General features: G+C 46.4%; 1 protein-coding gene and 1 non-coding gene across 4 annotated transcripts in view; both read left to right on the top strand.

Moving 5' to 3' along the window:
• Window positions 1–226: 226 nt before the first annotated feature.
• Window positions 227–300, top strand: TRNAT-AGU (transfer RNA threonine (anticodon AGU)). The gene has a single exon. It is a non-coding gene; the product is annotated as a tRNA-Thr (tRNA).
• A 5,853-nt stretch (window positions 301–6,153) lies between these two features.
• E2F3 (E2F transcription factor 3) overlaps window positions 6,154–17,266 on the top strand; it is a 74,181-nt gene continuing 63,068 nt past the window's right edge. The window contains exon 1 of one of the 3 annotated variants that reach the window (XM_033115054.1): window positions 6,154–6,888. In XM_033115054.1, coding sequence (XP_032970945.1) covers window positions 6,502–6,888 — 387 coding nt within the window. In that variant the 5' untranslated portion in view covers window positions 6,154–6,501. Of the gene's footprint in view, window positions 6,889–7,710; window positions 8,075–17,266 lie in introns of those variants that run through there. The other 2 variants (XM_033115055.1, XM_033115056.1) reach the window with 2 other exon arrangements.

Below are 17,266 nucleotides of genomic sequence, written 5' to 3'. Positions count from 1 at the left end.
TCTTACAACATGGACGGACTTTGAAAACCTTATGCTAAGTGAAATAAGCCAGAGGATAAATATTGTACAATCCCACTTATATGAGGTACCTAGAGTAGTCAAATTTAGAGACAGACAGTAAAATAGTGATTCCCAGCATCTAAAGGAAGTGAGGCGTGGTGGGGATTTATTGTTTAATGGGTGGGGAGTTTCTGTAGGGGATAAGAAAAAAGTTTTTGGTAGGGGTGGCCGGTTAGCTCAGTTGGTTAGAGTGTGGTGCTAGTAACACCAAGGTTGCCAGTTTGACCCCTGCATTGGCCACTGTGAGCTGCGCCCTCTTCAAAGAAAAAAAAGTTTTGGGTATAGATAGTGGCGATGGTTACACAACTTTGTGGGTATATTTAGTGCCACTGAATTGTACACTTACAAACAGTTCAAATGATAAATATTATGCTATGTATATTTTACTATAATAAAAATAAAAAAGACTGCGATGAAATTTTTAAGAGAATAAAGAAGAAAATGGTGCCATCAAGGAGATCCAGAAAGTTAGGGGGCAGAATGGGGAAACAAGAGGGAGTGCTGTCAAGGAAACCAAGGTGGAAGGGAAAAAGGATTGTTCTTGCATCTCTCCTTACCCGCATGGGAAAAGAGGAAGGACATCTAAATAGGAAAACCAAAAATCCATAGGCAATATGTCCAACAAAACTTCGTGACAAGTAGCCCCACAAATTCCAAAATACGAATGAGTGGGGACAAACCACCAGGTGCCACGGCGTCTGTGTGGTATCAGCGCCTGTATTTGAGGAAGGAGGAAAGAACTGAGTGGTGCCTGTTGGACCAAAGAACAGGAGAAGCCCCAAAGAGCCAATGGATCTTCACTGGGATGCAAGTAGGCTGATGTGGGAAGGGCAGTTGAAACTGAGAGAGATTTTGCCCTCCAAGAGCAGGTGAGAGCGAGGAACTATGGCCGCCTCACCGCTATCCTCAGATTTACCTTTACATTCCTTTTAAACATTAGTTTTGAACCCACCACATTGGATTGTCATCGAAACAAAGTCCTGTAGGCAAACATTTCCACAAGTGTTAAGGGAAAGGAAAGCTATGAGCTATTTTCTTTCCAGTTTCTCCGAAATAACTTGAAAATGCAAGCTGAAGAAGAGAAGTAGAAGCAAGACGCTCAATGCACTTGGGTGATCATTAGAATGAGATCTGGAACGGGAGGAAGCAGAAAAACGCAAGCTGCCTTTTCATAGTTGGTGGTCGGGTTGCATCTCTTTTCTTAGGGGTTTTAAATAGGGAACGTTGTTGACAGTGCATGACAAATGGGCCTGTGGGTACTAAATCCATACATTTGTCTTGTTTGGTTTTCTGAATCTGTATTTTTCATTACAATAAAGATGTTTCAAAAAGGCAAGGAAACATACACCTTTGAGATAGCACCTTTCTTTTCCATCCAGTGTATTTTGTCTGAATCACGTTACTTGTTAACTGAGCAGGAAGAGCTTTAGTAAAAGAGGTAAATTGCCATCATCAAAAGTCTAAATAAATAGTCTAACAATGGTAACATTAGTGGCTAGATACTACATACAAGGGAATTTTCTATGCCGTAGTTGTCTAAGAAGGCAATTTTCAGGACAGAGATTGCAAGATCATGGAAGCCTGTATGCCAGTGTTTCTCAAAGTGTGCTCTTTGGACTACCTGCGTCACAATTATCTGGCTTATCATGCATGTTCCTGGGCTCCAACCAGAGATTCAGATTCAGTAGATGTGTCATTGAGAGCTTCTATGCCGGAAGTTCATCCCATTTTTATTTTAAAACACAGAAGCTCTACCCAAATAGTGCCTTCCTGGTCAAAGAACTGAAAACAAGAAACTCTACCCTGGTAAGTAAACCACTATCTATAATAACTACAATGGTCAATTTTCTCGGATAAGCACCTAGAAATTTTGTTACTAGTGTTTGATGTGGTAATGGCTTACGGACATGCTCCTCTTTCTTCCTAACCAGGAGATAAAATAGAGAATGTTATTTCTATGTGGGTAACTAACTGAACTGCAATATAAAAGCCTTAAAATCGTAAACTAGTCTTCTCCAGACCCTAAAATTTAAAACTATATACTCTAAATTCAATGTGGCAACCAGATTTGGCTGAACTAAATTAGAAGCACAATTTAAACTTTAGATGTTACAAGGGCATTCTGGGCTTGTGAGCAGTTTCTTTAATCTTCTATACCTACAATTTTTCCATCTGAAGATTTAATATTGAATTCCCACGCAGCTGTTGAATAGTATTGTTTCTTGGGAGTTATTTATATAAATCTTTTGGATGTCGGCAAAATTGTATTTCAAAATTGAAAATGAAGACTTTTAGGGAAGATTGTAACATTACACTTTATATATATATAGTGTGTGTGTATGTGTGTGTGTGTGTGTGTTATGTGTGAATAGGAATTCAGAGTTTACATTAACTGGCAGGATGAGAAGAGGCAGGAAGATTAGAAACACCCATCAAGGCCTTTAGGAATACGAGTGGCCATTCTTGCTATGGCAATGAGAAATAATGGGAAGCAGTCCAAAGTCAGACAGCTGACTCTAGTGCTCTAGTGCTCAAAAATATTACCTGCAGGGACTTGTTAAATGAGATTCGTGGGTCCTGCCTCAAAGGATTCTGATTCATTAGGTTGGAGAAGAGCTCAGGAATCTGCATTTCTACAAGCTCTTCAGGTGAGTCAGTGCCGGGTAGTCAGTAAGCCATACTTTAAAAAATCTTCAACAGGGGCTATAGCCCACGCTGGAAATTAGTACCATTGGTGTCCAGTAAGGAATGGTGTCTTGGCAGCAATACACAATAAGGTGAATAGCAGCTAAGAGGTTGGAGGGTTCCGGTAGTCAGGCTAACAGACTGTATTAGTTTCCTATGGCTGCCATCATACATTACCACAAACTGGGTAACTGAAAACAACAGAAATTTATTCTATCGCAAGTCTAGAGGGCAGAAGTCCAAAACCAAGGTGGCAGGGCTCAGCTCCTTCCAGAGGCTCTAGGGAAGATGCTGTTCCTTGCCTCTTCCAGCATCTGGTGGCCGACAGCATCCCTTTACTTGTGGCTACACATTACAACCTCGGCCTCCATCTTCACATGGCCTTCTTTCCCTCTCTGTGTCTCTCCTCTGGTTGTCTCTTATAAGGACATTTGTTGTTGGATTTAGATAATCCAGAATGATTTTATTTCTAGATTCTTAACTTAGTTACATGTGCAAAGACCCTCTTTCTAAATAAGGTCACAATCACAGGTTCTGGAGATTAAGACTTAGATGTATTTAGCGGGGCACTGTTCAACCAACTACACAGGCCAATTCTGGGACAACTAGCTGCTTTGGGCCACTGTCAGAGCAAGGGAAAGGGGGGTGAGGTGGTAGTTGGCAAGAACAGTCTGGCTCTAGTGCTAGAACAGTCTAACCTTTAAGGGAAGGTCAGAAGGGCTCAGACTTAGGAACCAGCCAAAAGCTGGACACTAATAGATGAGCAGGTTAGAGTAAGATAAGTAGCACAGCTGACTTTATATTACCCTGAACTGGAGTCAGGATTCTATAATCTCTACTAACTAGGACACAACTGTTTCCTTACTCTTGGACAAAGCTAAACTGCCACAGCAAGTGGATATCTAGGAGCAGTAGGAAGATTAGAGGCTGGGAGTCAGATAGGACTACAAAGAGATGCAAAGCACAACCACACGAATAAGTAGAATCATTAAAAGCTGCTACTTACTGAGCACCTGCTACATGCCTGGCACTTTGCATTTATTATTGCCTCTTTTTATCATAACCTTTCAATATGGGGTGCTATTTAACATATGAGGAAACAGGCTTTTAAAGATTATTATATAGCTAGTAAGTGGCACAGCCAGAATTTAAACCCAGATTACTCTGGCTAAAAAGCCCATTATCTTTCTACTAAAGTATGCCACCTCTCCACAAATTAATAGCCTACCTCAAACTTTAGCATCTTGTCTTCCTCTTCTCTCTTTGAACCCTTCCCTCCACCTCCTCATCCTGCGACATACAAGGTCAAAACATGTTTCTCGGCCAAATACCCTACATTAAAAATATAACTTGGCCAAGGTAGAATGGTAAATATTTCAAAGTTTTCTAAACCAGAATCACAGGTGTGGATCTGGATTATGAACACTTGCTTCCCTGTGGCTGTGTCATAGCCTTCTTACTGCAATCACTTGTGGAAACTCCAGTGGGGCTCATGTACACAATTCCAAGTCCTAAGTTTGTCTCTTATCTGAAGATGCAGGTCTATAATGGCTGTATGTTGCAGCACCACGCACCCTCAACCCTCACCACCACCAAATGCATGATACGAGTGACGTTCTGCAGGTGGTACTATCTAATTACAGTACTAGTTTTCTCTATAGTGACCCACAGTGCAAAGCAACATTAATGGAACAATAGCAAGGAAGTTGCTAATACATAGCCTCTAGCCCAACCAGGAACTGATGTACCACCTAATCTGCCCTAAAGTTAGTGTCAGTTCTATGGTAAATATTTGGGTCAATAAACGTTTGGGTACTAGGCCATGGATCCTCAACTAGCTTGAATGCAAGACCCAAATATTCTGCCTGGTGCAAGATTTAACAGTACGTTTAGCTCATTCTGTCTCAGACAAAGTAACAGGACTGGAATATTAAGGAGCCTGAGCCTGAACTGACACATCTTTTCAGGCCTTTCATAAGACTGAGCATATGAGTTTTTGGAAATTACCATTAATAATGATGATGATAATATTAAAGTCTTAGGAAAGGGCTTGAAGAAATGCGATCCTCATCACCCAGTGAGCACCAGCTCAGCAGCTATTTTGTGCAATCCTCAGTGATTGGAACTGCGTATAATGACCTGTGTCGGACACCTTTCCCCACATTCCTGAAGGGGTCCCTTTTCCTGCTCAGTCTCACAGGAGCGATCTTCAATTTTAAGAACTATGAATACTTTACACCCATACAGACGTCAATTTAACAGTTAATATAATATTTTTCTGATGACAATTTCTAGGTTAGTAAAAAAACTCTTTTAAAATATTTTGGGATAGGTTTGGGCCGTCGTGTTTGCTTTTAGTCAGGTTACTTGCTAGGAAACCGAGATTGTCAGGTGCCGGTGCCAGTACACGCAGCAGGGTTGGTTGGGAGCAAGACGTCATCGTGGGAAGGGTGTACTTCTTCGGATTACTGCTTGGCGGATTAGAAACCCGCAGATCAGTCCTGGGTTAGCCCTGATTAACTGACCTGGGTGCTTCTGGGCCAGTGTGGGGTGTTTGCTAGAGTCAGACCAATATTGTGGTGAGACTGTACTCGACAAAACATTCAGAGTTAATTTTTATTTAAACCCAATCCAGGCTAATAATGAAGCTACCAGGAATGATCTGGAATGTTAACTAAATGGTGCCCGCTATCACGTCAGTCCAACCTTCTGCCCCCACGAAACTGTCTGCCCACATGCTTCTGTCTATCAGCCACGGCCTCCGGATCAGCTCTCGCCGCGGCATTGGTTGGATTTCAGGAAGGGAGAAACCCATGATTTAAAGGGCTCGGTTTCCACCTGCCAGGCATCCTCCGCATGGTCCAACTTGCCTTTGGCACAGATTTGGGAGAATGTCCGGTTGTCGTTCACTTATTACACTAACTGGTCAAAGGAAAGGGAGTTCCGAAAGATGTCCCCTTGGTCACCTTGACAATTTCCAAAAGCGAAACTTGCGCTCTGTATTGGATCGACACTGAGTCTGCGGGGCGCGGAATCCCTGCCCAGGTCAGCAGCGCCCGCCCGGCTGGTGGGCGGGGACTTAGGCGGAGCTTGTAGCGGGCGTGGTCTTCCGTGGGAAGAGGAAAGGCTTTGCCCCACCTCCTAAAACTCCCTTTCCCAATCAAGGCGGTCTATGCAAATAGCACCCCGGTCGCCCAGGTAACCATGATGCATAGCAGCCAATGGAAGCCATCAAGTCCCGGTCCTGCTCTACGATTGGGACTGAAGTAAGGCGACAGAGGCCCAATGGGCTGTGGAAACAGTCCTCGGCGGGTTGAGGGGCGGGGATATGCAAATATGGTTTGAAAAGCCGGCGGGAAATCTGAGTTTCGCGGGAGGACCTTGGCGCGTAAACCGTATCCCTTCATTCATTGTCAGCAGCAGCTTCCTGGAGCCATTTTTCAGCTGCCGGCCGCAGCACCCGGGCTGCTGCCGCCGCCTCGCAATCCGTTGCATCGGCCGCCCCCGACGCCTCCAACCCCCCTTGGGGCCCGATATCCGTGCGGCCCGGACCCTCCTCTCTCCAGAGCCCCGATTATTTTTGGCCCCCGGGGCCCGTGCGGTGCCGAAAAATAAAAAGAAAAGAGAGAGAAGGGGCTCGGAAGCGCCGGGCGGGGAGGTGAGAAGGAGAGACTTGGAAACTCCGACTGCAAATAATAAAGAAATTGAAAACAATACATTAATATACCATAGCAATAAAAAGAGCAGGACCGAGAGATGAGAAAGGGGATCCAGCCCGCCCTGGAGCAGTACCTGGTGACCGCCGGGGGTGGGGAGGGGGCGACAGTCGCCGCCGCCGCTGCAGCCTCCATGGACAAAAGGGCACTGCTAGCCAGCCCCGGCCTCCCCGCCGCTGCCGCTGCCGCCGCCGCCGCCCCGGGCGCGTACATCCAGATCCTCACCTCGAACACTTCCACCACCTCCTGTTCCTCCTCCCTCCATAGCGGCGCCGTCGCCGCCGGCCCCCTTCTCCCCAGTGTCCCCGGCGCGGAGCAGACCGCCGGCAGCCTTCTCTACACCACGCCGCACGGACCCTCCAGCAGAGCCGGGCTGCTGCAGCAGCCACCAGCGCTGGGACGCGGCGGCAGCGGCGGCGGCCCTCCGGTAATGCCCTCCGGTTCCCAGTGTCCCCAGCCCAGGAGGAGGGTGGGCTCGCACCTTGCGGGTTGGTGGGCGCGCTTCCCCGGGAGAGCGCGGGCCGAGTGCCGTGGGCCTCGGAGCTGCCCCTCCAACGAGGGTTTATTGTTAGACTTGTGCGCTCCCCTCAGCTCCCGTGGGGTTGGGGGGCTCCACAAGGCGCGCGGGGTAGTGGGGATCGCCTTGGCGCGAACCACATCAAACACTCTGAAACTTTTCGCGCCCCCCCTTCTTTTCCTGCACTTTTCCCTACCCCCATTCTCCCCTCCCCTCCAACTCGAAGCTTCCTCTTTCTCCGGCGTAGGATGGGGTCACGCCCCGGATGGAGAAGGGGGTGGGGGAGGGAGTAGTGAACTGGGGAGTGGGGGACTCTGGGGGGTGGAAAGCGGGGTACTGTTGGGCTGATCATACCCCATCGGCCTTGGAGGCCGGTCGGTGGCCAGGGGTCCCTAAAGCGTGCTCGGAGCGCAGGAGCTGTGCAACACAGTGCTTGTCACATTTTGGATCTGTAACTCCCAGCAACAAAGGGGCTAGGGGCAGCAGAGCGGGGTGTGTTGGGAGGTGGTGGAGCTGGTAGCCAGGTGGGCGTGGGCTGTCTGGGGGTGAGGGGCTAGCCGGCTGGCGCCCGGGCCTGGGCGCATCCTGGCGGTGGCAGCGGCGGCGCCCGCGTGGCCCGAGTGCCCGGGCCTTCCTCGCCCGGCCCCGGTACTGCCCTTGACCCGCCTCTCCCCTTACCCCTTCCTTCTCCGCCCTATCCCCCTCCCCGCCCCCCGGCGACGGAGGGCGGGTGCGGCCGTGTTCCCGTCCCGCCGCCCGGGTCTGTCCCTCTCCCCGGGACCCGCCGGTGACGTTTCGCACACGTGCGCGGAGGACGCGCCTGTGACTGGGGAGGAGGCGGCGGCGGGAGGGGGCGCTGGAGGGGGAGAGGGGGCACCCACTTCCTTCTGCTCGCCGGCTCCCTGGCCTGGGACCGTCCCGGCGCCCTCGCACCCGCCCCCGGCACGGCCACCCTCCCTCTCCTCTCTACCCCCCTGCGGGCGCCCGCCCTCGCCCGGCGCCGCCGGTCTGCTCGGCCCTCCCGGCCCCTCTCCAGCAGCCCCCCCCCACCTCCCCCGGAGCCAGGCTGGTTTCGGAAATGCCCTTACAGCAGCAGGTTAGTGACCCGTACCGCGCGGGGGCCGCCGCGGGGGCACCGGATTCTGTTGGGGGCTGGAGCCGAGGGGGTAGGCGGTTGAGCGGGGTTTTGGAGTGGGAACGGGGGGTTGGGTGCTTGAGGGAAATGAGTAAGCAAGAAAAATCTAACTAAGTAAATGCCCCGGCCTCCGGTTCTAGGAACCTCGGGGTGCGAGTGTCCGCCGCAGGGAATGGGTTTGGTGTTTACGTGTATTTTATTTCTAGGGGGTGGGGGCTGTGGATGGGCGATTGAAAACCAGAGGGGGCTTCTCGCCAATGGCCGAGTTGAGCTCTATTTTCTGTCTTCCTTTCCTTGTGCTAGAGGGGGAGGGGGCGGGTCAGAGGGTTTGGTGTCCGTAGGATTCCCAGGCCACCCGCCACCCCCTCCCTTTGTCCCTGTAATTTATAAAGCGCCTTTGAGAGATGATTTAGGTCAGTATGCGGCTTCTCTTTTTGTTGATACTAGAAAGAAGTGTGGCCCGGAGCACCCCCCCCCCCTTTCTCTCCTTCATTCCCTTCCTCCATGCCTCCTGTCTTCACTCTCGTGGTCAGGCTTGGCCCCCACGAGGCTAGAAACGATCCAGACTCCTTTAGGTAAATGGTTGGTTGATAATACCAATCGTTGACCTCACCTTGTCTCAGCTCCAAATGGGTTTATTTTTTGGAGGATCAAAATTTTGCAGGGGTCTTTAAGAAGGTCAGTACCTATGTATACTTTGGGAAATGAGATGGGTTTGGGAATAATGAAAATATTTATTTCCTTACTCTTCCCAATTTCTCCCCGGGGTTGGATCTTAACTGCTGTACAGCCCCAGAGATACTTGCTTGGGGATGTGTGATACAGTCTCAAAGAAGGTGATCGTTTTGTGTGGTTTTTTTTTTTTTTAAGTGACTAGGGTCTGCCAGCGGGGTGGGAAACAGTACTGTACCTGCTTATACATGCAGTATCCGGTGTGCTAGATTCTTGGTCACAGGAATATTCCATGCTTTATTAGCATTAAATATTACTACTGACTTGACCTAAACATGCTTGGACATATTTTAAGCATATTTATCCCCTACACAGTTGTTACTATATCATAAACCTAAACTGAAACAACCAGCTATTGACATACTTCTTGGGTTGGATTGGATTCAGATTTATAGGAGGGTAGTTTTGATAATGGGAATTTATGAGACCACCAGATTGCTTTTTTTTTTTTTTTTTTTTTTTTAGTAATCTTAGTTTGCTTGTTGGGCCAGGTCTCCCAAACTGTCTAGCCAAACTTATGTAGTTCATTGTATTTAAAGTATAAAAAATCACCCTCACCACCGTCCAAGTTATTTCAGAACCTTGCCCTCCTTGCCATGAGAATATAATTCCAAACTCATGAGCCCTGAATATAAAGTTTGAGTTTTTTCTTATCAAAATTATATTAGACTTCTATTTAAGTCTTGAAATTTATTGATATTCTTTCCCTAAACAGTAACCACAAACCGGGGGATTGCTAAGTGATTGGCTGAACAGAGAGACCATTTAAATACTTTGTGTCCAAGAAGTAGTTGAGAACTTGTGTTCAGGTGGTCAGAGTTGCAGACTCACCTAGTTCTAACTCTTACGTTCTGTCTCAAGAACATCTAAGAACTTAACCAGGAGCAAATTGTTCACCTTTTTTTAATGAGACAAAAATAGGTATGAGTACTAGCTTAGGTACTAGCTGATTGCCTCTCCTTTACAAGTTGTGTGATAGGATCTTAGGCAAATAATGTCTCAAAACAGTTTCTTCTCCTGTTTACATAAGGACAGTAACAGCACCGACTTGAAGGTTCTTTTTAAGAGTTCAGTATGATAATGCATGTAAAACACAGCACCTAGCAAATAGGAGACACCCAGTAGAATGAGTATGCAGAGATGTTATTTTTTATAATTTAGAGAAATGGTATAAGACCACATGCACAGCTGCCCCTTTATTTACATATATGAGCAAAATGTTTAAAAGTTTTCTAAAGTGAAATGTAATTAATTATACCTAATTGATTTAGGTTTCTAAATCTATAAAACATGGCTATCCTAGCACTGGGTAAAATAGGGACATATCAGTGTGACAGGCCTATATGGAGATGGTGTGATTGCTGAACCGCTGAATGACCGAGCATGAGCTTGTGCCTTGTGTTGTGACAAATTTAAAGCAACTCATCCTCACTTTTTTGCCTGAGTTCACTCCACCCATGACTCATGGGCTTGCCAACTTTTAGGTACATCTATGCTCAGTGGCTTTTGTAGAACTGAACTCTCAATTGTCACCAAGTCAGACATGGACTAGATAAACTCAGTTTTAGATGGTGAACTGTTGGAAATGGAAGCATTCTAGAGAAACCAGTCAGAAGTGCTATTTTCTGGAACAGAAAGGGCTTCTTCATGTTCTGCCTATTCTAAAAAGAAGCTGAAATTATTTCATTCTACTTCTAGAAAATTTGGGCTCTGTTAATGCAAAAGACAATAGACTATTACATCTGATTTCATTTTATCCAGTCATAGCAACCCACTGATTGTATTTGGAAAAGAACTCATAATGCTTGAAATTTCCCTGCAAGAATGGAGGAACCATAGGTGCTATAGCTGGGTCTCTTTTTTTTCCTGTACAACTATAAAAGAAGAAATATGCCAAGTTCCTGTGGTTCTGTACTCAATAATCTTGCTTCTGCTGAGATATATAGTTGACGCCAAGTTTAAGCTAGGAGAGAATATTTAGTCACTGCATACCCCAAAATGGAAGTTTTAATATAATGCACTGCCCAGACTCGGGGCAGTACAAATAGTTCAGTGCCATAATCAGTAGTACCAAGGGCGCCACTCTAATCATCCTCTGAAACAAAGCACCCTTAAAAGTGGCACTGTGAGCTAAGGAACCCAAGCTTGTGAACAGGAAAAGATTTTTTTTGTTTTGTTTTTCTATAAATCGTCACCTTGTGTAATACTTGGAAGAGTAGATTGTGAGATTAATGTGCTGTGTAAAGCTAACTTGAAAACAGAAAATAATACTCTAAGCTTAGACATGACTAACAGCACCTGGAGATTGAAAGACTTTGGGGAAAAGTTGCTTTTATTCTCCTTTCCCAGAGGTACAATGCAGTAGTTTTCTTTTAACTCTTCGGTCTTCATTGCCATCCCCAAAGATACCTTTAACCCCTTTCCAAAGGACTTGGGCCCATTTGGCAAAGCTTCAAATATTCAGTTAATTTTCTGGCTGTTGGTCTAATTTAAGGTGATTTACATGTGTTCCATTCATACGTATGTCCAGTTTACATCTACTTTCCCAGGCTAACCAATTCCCATTCCTTTTTAACCACCTACTTTCTACGAACTTCTTAAATTAGAATGAGGGGAAATCAATTGTCTATGCTCATCGAGTCAAGTCCCTCATAGAGTCCCATGAAACCACCCCAAATAGTGCAAGGTAAAAAGTAGATTTTAATTCTTATCAGATTGTTTCACTTTGTTTTTTAAAGCGAGGAACTTCCCTGAATTCTTGGAGGTACCAAGCATGTGGTTTAATGCATATTTTCATGCTTGTTAGCAGCTTAAAAATAGTGTTTCAGGGACTGTATTTACAATTGCTAAGAAGCATTTTCTACTAATCATTTTTTCATGGGACTAAGAAGGGAAGATAACTGGGAAAGCAGTAAATATAGGAAACCACTAATGGTATCTCCTTCCTCCTACTCTGATCCTCTCTTTGGCTTCAATGAGTGACTTGGAAAATGTATCTTACACAAAAAAAGATATACAGCAGAAGGTGCAAAAGAGCAACAGTTAAGATGGGAACAGGAAACTTGGAGGGAGGAGGTGGGGGTTAATGTACAGGGATAATGCACATAGCTTTTGCCTCAGGTACAAATAAATTGGTTTATTTTCTGTTCCCACTTTTGCTTCAAGATACTCTCCCCCCAAAACCGTGTGCCTTTAGATCTCAAAGAAAGTATAAGTTACAGGAATACATTCTCAGTCGCCCCCGCCCCAACCTTAACTGGGGGTCAGTCTTATGACCAGGGTGGCCACAATTGTGTACAATATGACTTTGAAGGAGAAGAGAGAAAGCCCACTGGTTGCCAGATTGTATCACAAAGCCCACGCACTTTGCTTTGCTGGAGAACCTGATGGAAGCAGACCACTGCTTTGCTTTGTAAACTAAGGCAGCAGTTTATGTCAGTGGGAGGTTGATAGCAGTGAGAATTGACAGCTGAAGGAATAGGGAGCAGATAAAAAGAATAAATACAATTGACTTTAGTCTGCTTTCTGTTACTGTTCCTCATCTCTCTGGGGCCATTTGTAGTGTCCAGCAACATTCTTGTAACTTGACAGTCCCCAAGAACAATGCTTTGGGTTAGCATAGGCAATCGTCAATATTTCTGACAGTCTTCGAATCAACATTTGAGAGCTGTAAAGCAACAGAATTATGTGTGACCCAATCCCCTTCACTTTGCATTAGAGGAAATCAAGAACCAGTGCAGTTAAGTTACTTGCCCAAGGTCACAAGCTAGCTAGTGGCAAAGCTAGAACTGAAACTGGAGACTTGAATTCTTAGAAGCAGTCTCATTCACCACCAGAAAGTTAACTGTGTCTCCCTTAACTATGTCTCTCAATTGGGATGTGTAGAATACATTTTAGATTGCTGTCGGGAGTAGTCACATTTTAAAAAAATGTACACATACAGTATCCTTGGAAGAGTTGGTTTTCTAGTAATTCATTCTCAAAAATACAAAAAAAGCAAAACTACTTTAGATGTTAAATGAAAGGGAATTTTTTTCAAATGGAAGGAATGACTGACATAATAAAAACATGATAGTATTTTTTAAAGTTTTGTTATTTGCAAATTTGATTGTTTTCTGTGGAAATGACATGTCTGGTGCTCAAAAAGGGAAACATACACTTCACGGAGAATAGAACCTAAAAGGATTTTTGACACTCTTCAGCAGAGACGCAATGCACAGTGTGGCTCTGGAATTGGAGGTTTTGTCCTGGGCCATCCACGTCCTGAGTGACTTACGGGGTTCAGAGGGCCCTGGGCCCTTGCCCACCAACATTACACTAGGTGCTCTTCATCCAGGAAAGTTTCTGGTTTAACAAAGTGGCTGATCAGTTAACTCTTTCAAGAGGCAGTCCCATCCCCCAAAAGCCAGAACTAATTTCCTTAAAATGTCTTTTTTTTACTTGTGGAACTGAGAAGCTTAAAAATAGAATCACTTCAAGCCCTGAAGCCTAAAAGTGAAACACAATCCAAGGTGGCTGTAGTTCACTGACTCACTAGGGGTAGAGACATATGGCTGGTCTATAACCCACAAACCAGAAAGGTGCCACGTGCAGGTTTGGTCTGACAGCCACTGAGCAGTGAGGAGCAAGCAGCTGATGAGAGCTGTAGTTACCAGTGAAGCTGGTTTCCCCAGGAAGATCTTTTGGTGGTGGATCGCGTCCATCTTTCAGGAAGTGGAGGGGCAAAATGCCCTTGTTCCTCCCAGCCAGTTGTTCATGCCTGGCCACCCTGGAGATCCTTTTGGCTCCTGCAGCATGCTCTTGGTGGACTGCTGAGAGAGGCTTCTCCCTGCTGTTTTCAGGATCCTGAATGTGGTGGCTCTGGACACTGTGAGTTATAGGAAGTGAACTCAGAGCCTCTAGATTCCACCTCTGCTATGCCCTTCACATTTCTGATGCCTTGAGGCTCCGGAAATATACCCTGTGGCCCGACACCAGATTTCGTGACCCTTTCTGGGTCTGGCAGCCCATAGGAGAGGAGCAGGCTCAACCACACCCTCCACCTGAAAGGCGAAGTGAACAGCACGCAGCTGAGTATTAAGAGGAAGATGAGGGAGCCTAGAACCTGAGTGCCTGGCTCTTTCTGCTTACTAGCTGTGTGTCTTTGGGCGAATCACTTACCCTCTGTGTCTTAATTTCCTCACCAGTAGAATGGGGAAATAATTGTACCTACCTCCATGGGCTTAGGAAGATTCGATGAGTTCATATTTGTCATGTGCTTAGGAACTCCCCTTCCCGTCCACGGACGTCTATGGAGCAGGGCTGTCCTTTGTTGTTTGCTTTCTCTGCTAGCCCTAGTGTTCATTGAAACCCAAAACACCTTTCTAAAATTGGTGGTGATGGGGAGGCGTGAACCATGGGCTGCTTCTCTCCTAAAGTACTCTTTCGGATCTTTGTATCTCTTCATAAGCTGTCCATTGACTTGGGAGAAAGAACGGAAGAATAAACTTATTATAAGAGTACTTTTGGTAGTAACAGTGTTGTGACTAATATCTTTATTTCTATGATTAAATGTGTTAATACAGTTGCACTGTTAATGTGATTTCACGTCTGTGCAGTAAACTGGCTTACGACTGAATGGCAGAAATCTGGGTGCGTGAGGTGTCTGGGCCCTGGCAGCCTGGGCAGCCCTAGTCAGGGGCCGGGGAGGGGCTGTCTCCCAGAGTCGGGGACCTGCTTCTGGACCTTCCTTTCCCATTCCCATCTTCCCTCTCACCCCTCGTTTTTTCTATTATGTCTGTTCTTACCCCTCGCCTCTCCCTCTGCCTAACTTTTAGAAGGATGCCAGAATTGCATCCCTCACTGGCTGCTTCCATGACTTGTCAAATTAATTACAGCCTTTTCATGACTTTCCCATTTTGTTTCCCATTCTTCCTTAGGTAGCTGAGGTTTTCCTTTCATTTCCATTCATTTGCTGGGTTCTTGCTACTCCCACTCTACCTTGCTCTTGCTGCCAACCACTGGCCCATCGAGGAAACACAGAGTCTTCCCTGATTCCCCAGGGGCTTGGATCCCACCCACCCCTCCCGTTACTGCTTTCCTGTAGCGCTACGTGGTCTTCATCTTTGGCATTCTTGACTTAGCCGTCCAAATCTGCAAGCTGCGAGAAATCAACCTGTTTTTTGTTTTTCCATCCCTTCGTTCCTGCAATGCCTTCTGCATTGTAGAGTCTCAAATGTTAGAGAAGAGGTGTTTTCACTAGACGTCTACAGTGTACTTGGTGTCCCCGTCGTCCCGTTAGGAATGCAAAGAGGTATGGTGTTGTGATCTGCCCACTCTTGCATTTGCAGTCTCTTTGGGGAGACAGGCTTTTAACACAAGTCAATTCGAAAGCAGAACTAAACAGGAGTCGGGAGGAAAGCAAGACGCATCTAGTCGTCAGTTGTATGATGTCAGCAGAAAATGCCAACTGAGCCGTGACAATGGGGAGGCCATGGCTCGTTGGTCATCGTCAGTCTTAGACCACATTAGGGTACACATTTGAATCACCTGAGCGCTTTCAGAAAATACCAGTACTTGGGCCTCCCTCAGTTTAATCAGAATCTCTGGGGGTGGAGTCCACACATGGGTAATTTTTTTTTTTACGTGTCCCAGATCGTTTAATGCCCACTCTCAATTGGAACCACTGAGCTAGGTGGAGAGGGAAGATGGAGGAGGTTGTTCGTGGCTGGGGAAACATCATAAGGCAAAGGTAGGGAGGCAGAGGGCAGGTTTGCCTAAGAGACTGGTTGGACTGGAGTCAGCATGGGGGAGTCCCAGGACCTACCACGGGCTATGTTGGTAAAATTGGTCTAGATAGAGACTGTGTTCCTACCAGGGCCAGGCAGTGAATTAATGGAGAGTGGGGGTAGGGTGGATAAGTGGTGTAGGGGTTGTGCTGGTACAGAGAAGAATGTCATATCAAAAGGGAAACATGAGACCCTGTCCCAGGCCATGGCTACCAGAGGGGAAGGCAGGCCCCATTTGTTGCCAGATCTTCAACCTTAAAAGTGCCAGAAATCTTCCAGTTTTCAAATGTTGGCTCTATTAAAAAGGAAAATGTATAAGCCAAACAAAGTAGGTCTCTAGGCCAGAATTGGCGTATAGGCTGCCACTCAGCAGTATCTGGTCTCTTGGATAAGAATAGCTAGTGTTTATCAAGTGCCTGCGTGTATGGATGGCACTAAAGTAAGTGCTTCACGCGCATTAGCACATTATCCACATAACCTATGAAGTGGGTACTATGATCATCTCGTTCTGCACAGGAGGAAACAGACGGGGAAGGGTTAAGGCGCTGGCTCAGGGCTCCCCTGATGAGTGGAGCAACGAAATTGAACCCAAGGAGCCAGGCACCAAGGTGTCAGCTTATTATTCCTGGTTTTTATCCTCTGTGTTCTCTGATACTAATTACGTAGTAGGAACCCAAGAGACCTGTAGGAACCCAAAAGAAATAAAACAGTCCAATGTTTTTCCAGGCGTACCTGATAATAAGAATTTCCTGTAGCACTGGTTCCAGATTCCCATTTCCAAGTTCCACCTCTACCTTCAGTAGAGAAGCACGCAGTCTTCTGATTTTCTGGAGTATTTGGGAGACACTGTTATACGTGGTTGAAAACGAGCAGAGGTTTCCTGAAGCTGGAATGACCAGGTGATGCAGGAACCACCTGCAGAATCCGTGCACATTTTGTTCATCTCAACTGCTTCTTCAGTTGGAGAGAGCAGCCCTATAGAACCACGTACCCGGGCCAGGTGTGTTAGTACCCTATGCCTACCCTTGTGGTACCAACTTCTTGATTTCCAGGTCATTGCCAAGGCAAACCATCCAAAGATGAGTTACCCAAAACCCAAAGGAGGTAAAACAAGAAGCATTTTCCAAAAGGTTGAGAAGCTTAGCTCCGGAGGTTCAAGTGCCAGGTATTGGCTGGGAACCAGGGCGGTGATGCCGGATGCGCTGCTCTGGAAGGCTGTGCTTTGCCCAGTCATAGGAAGGCTTTTCATTCTGTCGGGCCTGGGCCTGTCTGGACCGGGTTACCAGGTGGACAAAAAACTAGAAATTTCCCAGGGAAGAGAACTAGGGCATACTATTTAGAGTATGGGTGCTATAGATTCAATAAGTCTGGAAGCAGGACAGCTATAGTGACAGTGTGAAAAGGCAGGATGGAAGTGAGGGAAGGCTAAGGGAGAAAAGAAATAGAAACCCTTTGACGCCCAAGATGTTTAACATCTGGGGCTAAAAGAATGGATGAAGTTGAGTTTGTCCTCTGTCAGGGTGTGTGCTGTGTGGCAGAAATGGTTAGTTTGGTATGAATTGATTGTGGATGAAACTAGAGGCCATCCGGCTTTCTAAGAGGCTAGGGCTGAGCCCTGGAAATGTGTGGCTTTGGTGGGCGTCTTGATGAACAA

Source organism: Rhinolophus ferrumequinum, chromosome 9 (assembly GCF_004115265.2).
Source record: "Rhinolophus ferrumequinum isolate MPI-CBG mRhiFer1 chromosome 9, mRhiFer1_v1.p, whole genome shotgun sequence".
In the NCBI taxonomy this organism is placed as follows: Eukaryota; Metazoa; Chordata; class Mammalia; order Chiroptera; family Rhinolophidae; genus Rhinolophus; species Rhinolophus ferrumequinum.
The sequence above is the reverse complement of the archived record's forward strand: the minus strand, read 5'-3'. Positions and strand labels throughout refer to the sequence as shown.